The sequence below is a fragment of the Chelonoidis abingdonii genome, chromosome 20 (assembly GCF_003597395.2).
Source record: "Chelonoidis abingdonii isolate Lonesome George chromosome 20, CheloAbing_2.0, whole genome shotgun sequence".
Taxonomy (NCBI): domain Eukaryota; kingdom Metazoa; phylum Chordata; order Testudines; family Testudinidae; genus Chelonoidis; species Chelonoidis abingdonii.
The window spans coordinates 10,234,368-10,244,099 of NC_133788.1; the positions used below are offsets into that span (position 1 = coordinate 10,234,368).

At 41.5% G+C, this 9,732-nt stretch overlaps 1 protein-coding gene across 6 annotated transcripts in view; it reads left to right on the forward strand.

Annotated features, from left to right (window-relative positions):
* The window catches only part of AUTS2 (activator of transcription and developmental regulator AUTS2), a 986,700-nt gene that overhangs the window by 337,673 nt on the left and 639,295 nt on the right, over nucleotides 1–9,732 (forward strand). The window contains exon 1 of one of the 6 annotated variants that reach the window (XM_075073932.1): nucleotides 6,628–6,693. The exons of the other annotated variants lie outside the window; for them this stretch is intronic. Within the exon in view, the coding sequence (XP_074930033.1) occupies nucleotides 6,646–6,693 (48 nt within the window). The 5' untranslated portion in view covers nucleotides 6,628–6,645. Of the gene's footprint in view, nucleotides 1–6,627; nucleotides 6,694–9,732 lie in introns of those variants that run through there. 6 annotated transcript variants of the gene reach the window in all.

Consider the following 9,732-nt stretch of genomic DNA (forward strand, 5'->3'; position numbering starts at 1 on the left):
GCATGGAGCTAGAGTAGGCAGGGAGCCTGCCTCAGCCCTGCCAGACTTTTAGCGCCTAAAATCTCCAGGTTTGGCTTCAGTAGCCTCTAGGAGACTCCCGCTGAAACCAGGAGGATTGGCAACCCTACTCTACATGGCTATCAAATCATAATAGCTCTCAAATACTTCCAACCTGAGTTGGATTTAAACCAGAGTTTCCTTTTTAAAATATGGGCCTCAGTATGATTTGACAGCAGCATGTTTATGAAGAGATTTTCAGACGACTCTCAAGATGAAGGAGCAGATGGTGTTGATGGAAGAGCATGTTATAAGAAACTAGAAAGGATTGTTATCCTATTTATGACAGACAGCAAGATGCCACATTGTTGTACGTGAGCCAGAACAGTGAGGATTCTCCTTAGGCTTTCATGTGAATCAAATGCACCCTGTAATCTGGGTCCTCTGAGGACATTGGAATCCTGGTTTGTTTAGCACATTGTTTTAGAGACAAATCATGTTTTGTTTTTAAATTCCCACTCATTTTGGCACCACTCCTCGGCAACCCCTGCACTGAGCTCACTGCCTTTTTGGTATGTAAAGGAGTTTGGGTGAAGACCGAGCTGGCAGAATTTTGGAATTGTTCTGGAACAGAAATGCTGCTAGGAAATGCGGCTGTCATGAAACGAATCTGAATTGTTGGCCCGTTCTAAATCTTGGGGAATTGGCCACCTCCTCTGGGAGATGAAAAGGGACACACAATAAAAGCTTCATAGTTTTGGATTATTTTAAATTAAATTTAGTCTCCCTTGTTGGGATATTCTGATCTTTGGAAATGTTTGCACCTTTACAGAACTCATATACCTTTGCCCTCTGCTCCTAATAGTTTTCCAATGGTCACTGGTTTTGGTGATGCTTTAGAATCTGCGTATGAATTCTGAAATATTCTTCCCTTTCCTAGCTTCCTAACAATAATTCTTCTAACGCTTTGGTGGAGATGGGAGTATATTGGTTATCTAGTTGATGCCCCACATTTGTAACAATCTCATGCTTAATTTTCTAGTCTGGAAGGTGTAAATGGAACTTCAGTAAAATAAGCGTAGAATCTTTCCTGTTCTGGTGGTGGCAAGCAGCCAGCTGAGAATTTTTCCAGAGTGGATGTGATCAGAGCTGTTTCAGAGTTGACGTGCCTGCCTCCACCCAATCCCAGTGTATCTTTTGTAGAGGGCAGTGCCTTTTGAACCTTTAGGCTGCTTTAACCTATTTTGGGTCTAGCAGAGATCATCCAGGAGGATCAGGGAGCCTTAGGTGGTGGATCCATTGCTTCATCTGGCTTCTTGGAGTCTCTACTGGTCTTCCCAGTTAACTGACGCTTGTGCATTTATACCACACCATGTATGAGGTAAAATAAGGGTCAGATGGCTAGCTTCATAAATCCCATCAACTCTCCTACCACGGTAGCTACAGAAGAGATGTTAAGCAAGGCATGTTTTTCCAATCATTATCTTTTTCCTTTGTCCCCCAGGGCGGGAGCAGACTCCAAATGCTGGCACGGCTAAACAACGTAGAAAAACATACGGGGTGTTGGGGCAGAAGTCATGTACTGTTTTGAAGCATCTTCAGAGCCAAATCTAAGATGCCTCTCTGTTTTGTTTGTCCTGTGTTGGTATGTGAATGACTTGGTAATGGGGACAGTGAAAGCACAACATATGATTTATGATGCTATAAAGGATTAGGAGGGTGTAATAACAAACTCGTACCAGTCATCTACTAAAAAGCAATCTAGTAAGCAATCTTCATTCCTTTTTTACCCTACCTCACATTGTAAACTACATTGGATTATGGCAAAATCAACTTAATAAATCCAAAGGCCATATTCAGGACAATTGCAGATGTTCTGCTGAAGGACAGCTACCTGTAGAAAAGGCCCCATATTGGTTCTCGTTGCATACAAGTAGGATCTACACAGTAAATGACTTCATCTTGTTGATAGATGTATGAGAGAGAGGTACAGATTAGCATAATTTTGGACATGGATGTTTTCATGTATTAGGGATGAATTCATAACAAATGTTTTGTTTGTGCAGTGACAATTCCCTTAAGAAATGAAGATGAATTGCCTAACTGAAGCTACGCTATTGTACGATGAACTGTTTAGACAATAGCTGTATTAAATATGAAACACAAATACATTGCAGACAAAATGCTGACATAGGGAGTGTCAAAATAAATGATGGTGCTGTTCTCAAGTCATGAAGATAAATGCTATGCTTAAAATTAAGTGGTTGTGTTCTCCTTGTGTATATGCACACATGCACCTGTGTAGCTGTCTGTGCACGTAAGCAACAGTTGAACGGGGTTGCTAATAACTGGTATCTTTGGTATTCTCAGCAGTGGTATGAAAGATTAAGTGAACATGGAGAGCAGCTCCACCTGGGTCACTGTTGAGCTGGAGAAGCTTGCACTGCTGCTGCCTATTCTGTGATTGTCCTGTGGTTATAAAAGGTCTCTAGAGACATCAGCCCAGGCCACTCGTGTGCATTAGATTCACTTTTTAAAACCAACAAAAAAAAGTATAAGAATAAAACCATAACATAGAGTTCCTGAGCCATGGAACACAAGCTGACACAAGATGCTGTTAAGCCACTGTCTGGTTGTCTCCAGAGCACTGAATCCAGGACTCAGTTGTTGTTTTCAGCCACACTCATGTGCTGTGGACAATGTGGGGCCATGCTAACACAATAGAACCCACCAAGAGATACTGTGCCTCAGGTACAGTCCTTCCCAGAGCTCCTGGATCAGCACAAGTCCAGATGCTACTACTCCCCAAGGTGCTGTTCTTTGTGGACACTGGCATTGGGAAGGTGTGGATATGTCTTCAGTCCATTTCCTCCCTGCCCCTAGTGGGGTGGATAATAGCCTAGATGGTGCTGGCAGGGAGCATGTTGCTGGGCAGAGATTTCAATTATGGCAGTTCCCCATGCAGAAGTATAGGTGGGGTTGAGAGACTCCTTGTCCTTGTCCATCTCCCTCACTGGCACACCTTTGTATGGCCTAGACACAGTCTGGTCCATTTATTTATTTGCTACTTATACTCTGTGAAGAAATCAGAAGCTGACATATTTTAAACTGCTCTAGTTTCATCTGATTTTCACTTTCACTTGCAGTTTGAACCTTTCCTTTCCCTCATTGTAGTTAGTATGTGACAACTGTATGTTTGTTTTCTGAAATTTCCCATTGTCGTCGTGGTTCACAACTGAGCGCACCATATTCAGGACAAACTGGTGAGAAATAGGGCAGACACACCCCAAAGCTTGTGGTTATTCTCCCATAAAATATACCAATCCAGCAACAAAAGTAGACATCTGTCTCACCACACTGGCTAACAAGTCAGAAATGCAGCATCCTTAGGTATTCCAGTTCTTGTACTACCACCAAAAACACTAAACTTAATGATGAGTGGTTATTTAAAACCAATTTAATCAACTAAAGGGTTCTTCTGATCCCAAAGGACCAACCACATACTCAAGCAAATATACAACTCAGATCTTACCCAATAATCATGCTGTTGCCAATCCTTTAGTATCTAAAATGTAAAGGTTTGTTTATAAAAATAAAGAAAGAAAAAGGTGAGAGTTAAAATTAGTTAAAGGAATCAAATACACAACAGTTGAAAAATTCTTGGATCAGGCTTGTAGCAGTGCAGAAATAAATTGCTGGCTTAGTCAAGACTCTGTTTGCTGCCAAATCATTGGAAGGTTCTCCCTCTGTCCCATGGTTAGAATGCTCCCATTAGTATAAGTTCAGAGACTTGAGCAGGAAAGAGGCAAAACGGAGATGTTTGCCAGGCTTTTTATAGCTTCTGCCAAGTGAAGGGGAAACCCATTGTGCTAGTTTGTAGAAAATTACAGGTAACAAGATGGTGTTTGGAGTCATGTGGGCAAGTCATATGTCCGTGCATGCTTTAGCCCCGGCCATTACCCATACTCAGAATTTTCACATCAAAGTCCATCAGGTGTGGATGGGCAACTTCCAAGGTCCATTGTGAGTTAAGTGTACCTTGATAAGCCATTCAGCTTGAATCCTCCCTTTATGATGCACCGACTAAATACCTTGTGGGTGTTACCACATGAGCTAACACATTTGAAATACATGTTCATAGTCGATATTCATAACTTCAGATACCAAAACAATACATGCATACAAATGAGAAAATCATACTAAACAAATTATAACTTTTCCATTAACACCTTACTTGATAGACTGTGTACAAGATCTGTTGCCATTATAGAACAGTGGTAGCAACAATGATCTGAATGGTCATATTTTAATTAGATAACATCACACCCATAAACCAACAGAGGCTGAAATTTTCAAAGCCATTTAAGGTTTTTAGTCACAGCTTTCATTAAATTCAGTGGAGGTTGTGCATCTACATCCCTTAGGCAGCTGTGGAAACTGCTGTTGGCAGGTACTTTAGTGGCCTCAGTCATGCAGTCATCACAGCATGTATTTCATGCACTGTCCAGAGCTTTCTGCATTAAGAAGACCTTTTTTTGGCAGGGAATGTTTAGGGTCTACTTTTCATCTGGGTTTTAGCCCAGCCTATGCTAGTTTTTATATACATACACTCTCTCTCTCTCTCTCTCTGGTTGCGGGGAGATGTTGGGGGAGATAATTTGGGGCCTGCAATGAATTTTTAGGCACAAACAATAATAATTCTAAGACTAATAGCCCCATTTAGATTTGATACAATTGCAGGAACAAAGCATTTTATTTTGAATCAATCAGCCTAATTTGCAGAATATTTAACATGCTAATCTTTCAGTCCACAATTGATGGCCAGCACAAAATTACACCCTCAAAACCAGAAGCTGTATTTAAAAATGACCCCCAAATTTAGGCCATGGCTACACTGGCGCTTTACAGCGCTGCAACTTTCACGCTCAGGGATGTGAAGAAAACACCCCCCTGAGTGCTGCAAGATGCAGCTCTGTAAAGCCTCAGTGAAAACAGTGCCGCTGCAAGCTACACCCGTAGCAGTACGTGCAGCGCTGGGAGAGCTCTCTCCCAGCGCTGGCACTGCAACCACACTCGCACTTCAAAGCACTGCCGCGGCAGCGCTTTCAAGTTGCAAGTGTAGCCATACCCTTAGTGTTTTGAAGAAATAAATAGTTGTTTAACAAAGAAGAATCATAGAACTGAAAGGGACTTTGAGAGGTCATGTAGTCCAGTCCTCTGTACTCAAAGCAGGACTAAGAAAGGTGGTCTCATAGCTTAGACACTAGACTGGGACTTAAAAAAATATGGGTTCACTTCTCAACCTTGCCACAGACTTGCTATGTGATTGTGGGCAAGTCATTGCTCCCCCTTTGAGGCAGAGAGAGATTACTACTTCCCTGTTTCATATGGTCGTTGGGTATATAAATTAATATTTGTTGGGCACTAACGTGGCCCATATGCTCATTGTATAGAAGTACCTACATAAATGTAAGAAAGTCATTTTCTTTGTGAGGTTTTGTGCTCAAGTTGAGGTGCTGAGCTCGTAAAGAGTACATCAGGATACATGTCTACTTAGTTATTACTCTTAGTATACAACAAATAAAATGGAAATAAAATAGTCTGTTTTTTCTATCCTTCCTTCAAAACCTGATATGCACCAGGTTCCAATATGGAATTGGAAGAGGGGAGCTGCTGATGAGGTGCAACTAAGACAGGAAATTGAGAACTAATCCTGCACTGGCAAGGAAGAAATGAATGGTCTAATAGGTCTTTTCCAACTGCAATTTCTGTGTTTCTGTGAATGTTAGTCTCATGTTGCTGGCTGGTAAAAGTGTTCACACATGGTATTGCAAAATATTAATCTGATGGTATCAAAGATTAGTCTTTGTCTATCCAGGAGGAGAGAGGCTTAGAGTGAGAGGAAGAGTCTTGCTTTTGATTGTGTGCTCTGGTTACATGGCTGTGTTACTAACACTGCAGAATTGGAAAGGAGATATTTGCTTTATGCTTAAGAGGCTTTGTTGTTTCTAAACTATATTTAGTTCTGTAATCTTTCTTTGGGGTCGGGGGAGGACTTTTGAGGGGACACCCTAAGAATGCTGTTGTCCTGATTAGTGGGGGAGGAAGGGGTTAAAGCCACGTGGTGAACTCTCCGAATGGGCAAGCGCTGTTGTCAGAATAATGTTTAGCCAGGTGTTAATCTGTGCCTGGAGGGAAGTGCTGGAATTCATTATTCATCCCACTGGGGGAGGTCCTGGTCCTGGGAGGCTGCCAAGTCTGAAGCCAGCCTCCTGGCTTTACTGACATGTGCCATTTGTGATGAATGCAGCTGAAGTCCATTTGAGGAATTCTCTTGTCAGACAGCCAAGCTGACAGAGAAACTCAGAGCGAGGCATTCAGAGAGCACTGTTTCAGAAGGCAAGATCGCGCTCAGCATTAGGAGGGCATAGAGGGACAAAATTGGAGCCACAAAGGGAGAGCATCTTTTTTGTTTGTTCTTTCCCACCCCACCCTCTCACACACACACAATCCCTCACCTCTCTAAATACTGTGCCATCCTTGGGAAAACATTGACTCTGGAGGAACCTTGCTGGCACACTGCTATTCTTCAGCAGACTAGTTTCCCCCCCCCACACACACACTCTCTCAAGGGCAGAAGGTGAGACAATGATCAAGTCAAGTTGGTTCTATGTCAAGTTCAAGTATGCAGAGAAGGTAAGTCAATATGTTTTCTCTTCCAGCCTTTCCCAAGGGAAATACACGTATGTATCCCTCCAGACCCCTTCTCTTGACAGGCGGTTCTGGCCACCAGCAGAGCTAATGCTGCCTAGAAGTTTCACTAGTGAATGCATTTTCCCATGGCTTAATAATTTTCTGATGAAATCCAGCACAGTGCAGAATGTTCACTTGAAATCTGACAGGTAGCAGGCAGCTGGAGCTGTAGCATGGTACGAAGTGGAAGGAGAAGAAAATCTTGGATCTAGTTCCTAAGGCAGTTGCTTTTAAAACAGCAGCTGTAGAGATGTGCTTCTTTCCTTGCGTGTGGGGATCTGAAGACAGACAGATATCTTGTTCCGTGGAGCTGGTTATGAGATGTGACCTGCTTGTGCTGAAATTGGTGCTTTCATTTCTTGAATGGTGAAGCAAATGTTTAATTGTCCTTAAATCTTCATGAGAAAAGAAGCTTTTATTGATCAAACAGGAGGAAAATGTATTTCAAGACAGTTTAACTACAGTATTTTGATACTTTGCAATCAAATTGAATTGCTAATGATTATTTCTGACATGTTCCCCCTTGGCTCTCATCGATCTCCCTCTTAGCCTTGTCTGTGTCTGATCTCCTTTAGCACCTGGTTCCTGGGAGTGGGGGATGAATGACAGAGGTTTACATTGAAACATAATTGCACTGAGTATCTCCCTTGTGGGGTTTTCCTACCCCAGGTTAAAGATAGATCTCATTGCTGGTAGCCCTGAGACTCATTCAGACACAGCCTTCTTATAATTTTCATCCCAACAAAATGGTGAAGAGTCAAAAACAACTTCTTGAGAACCACAAACAATCACCATCTCCCCTCTCTGGCCCTGATCATCCCTCACCAATTTTCAAATCTGTGTCTCAAAACAAGAGACAAAGATTTGTATGTTTAATGTGCATTTTCTGTTCTTGACAGGAGTCCCGTGTTGATTTATTTTTGTTGTGTGCGCCTCAGGTTGTGCTGCACACAGTGAAAATGTGTACGTTTCGTTTAACAAGACGGTCTTATCATAATTGCTGGCTGAAAATAGCGTGTTTAATTGAGTCACAGATTTAGCTGTCTGGTTTTCTTTTTTTCGTTTTGCACAGTATTACAAAGAAAACTTGAGTACAAAACCAACCTTATAAAATGCCCATACATGACCTCACCCGTGCCTTCCCCACCAACCACTCTAGGCCATCAGAAGAAACATCATGAGCTAAAACAGAGATTTGTCTTAAAACTGAAAACACCAGAGAACTCTGCATATTTAGTATATGAAAATTCTCCTGGAATTAAAAATCTAATTACGGTATCTAAAAATCCAGCCATCCAGTTTTGAGTGACAATGCATCTCAGGTTCTTTTCACCTGGAAATTTGGGGATTTATTTAGCGTTCTTTTTTTTAAAAAACACTCCTTGTAATTCAGGTAGAGTTTAAAAAAAACAAAACAAAAAAACCTTCAGTGACTGAACCAGGCAGATAATGTTGCTGCTCTTCCATCACTTGGAGACAAGCTTACATTTTGTTTTGTTTTTTTAGTTACATAACCTGTCATAGCAGTTCTGTCAGACAGATTCTCTGAAAGCGATAACTTGGGAATTTTGAGCATGGATGAAAACCAGGAAATCCATTCCTTTTTTATTAAAAACAAAACTAACTTCCTTCTCCCCCCTGCTTTCCAAAAAAACCCTTTATTTGTACCACTGTTTATTCTGCAAGCTGCCCTTTCATTTTATTTCATAGTGTAACAACACTTGTCTTTTACACTTACCATAATGCCTTTCAAAGCACTTGGAGAAATTAAGGGCTTGTCTACGCCAGAGAGTAGGGTTGCCAACTCTGACTGAAGTTATTCTGGGAGATTCCTCCCCCGCTCCCAGCATGATGTAGTGTCATTTTCTTAAAATATCCTATTAAAATATCCTGGATTGCTTTCAATAGTCACCAGGAGATTGATGCTGCTTTCAGGAGACTCTAAGCCAATGCTGTAGGGTTGGCAACCCTGTGAGACAGGTATGCCAGTACTAACTTAAGTGATTTAAAACTGATTTAATTAAACGGGTACACTTCCCTGTATAGGCATCTTTATTTAAGCCACTCCTAAACCAAAATAACTGTTTATGAACCAGTTTAATTATACAGGTTTGACACCTGTGTAAAGTTAAACTGTTGCAATTTTCCCATGTAGAGAAGGCCTTAGGAGGTGATTTAATCTAAACAGAAATAAACCACTCTTAAATCAAAATGAGTGTCCGCACAGACTTTTCACTTAACAAGTGTTAAATCATGCCTCTAGTTAAGCTGCTGCATGCCTAAGGTTAATTTAGCTTTGCTCTATTTGTGTCAGTTCAATACGTTTATTATCCTTATTTGAAAGATGAATTAATTAGGATAGAAAGAAGATGTGACCTTATTCTGATTCACCGCAATATCCTGATAAAGTTCCATTCATCAGCTGGACTCCGTAGATTGCGTTTCTCTCTCTGTATAAAAAAGTTCCTGACTTTTTATTGCCCAATTTGTGTAGCTGAAGTTGACACCCTTCGCTCTGGCCAGATCAAGTAGCTTAGCAGCCTGTCTATTCCTTGTAGAAAACTGCACATCTCAGTGGCTGAGGTCCTCTTTGTTTGCATACAGTGTTATAAATGTGATATTTCAGGTAGCATATGCAGTTATAACATGTCCCCCCTGTACAGTCTGTGTCCCTGTTTTACTGTCCTGGAGTATCTGTGTTTTACTGCTGCTAAGCATTGTATTGATGAGGAACATCAGCCATCATAACCCCAGATCTTCAATCTCTGTGGCTGCTCCTCCTCCTTAATTGTATTGTCTGTAGCTTCATTTACTAGAGAAGGGCCTGACTCAAAACTCTGGCCAGGTCTACACTGCGACTTTAAATCGGTTTAATGGCCGATATACCGATTTAACGCTGTATCCGTTCACACGACGTCGTCATTAATACCGAGTTAAACGGCTCCTTAAATCGATTTCGGAACTCCTCCCAAACGAGAGGAG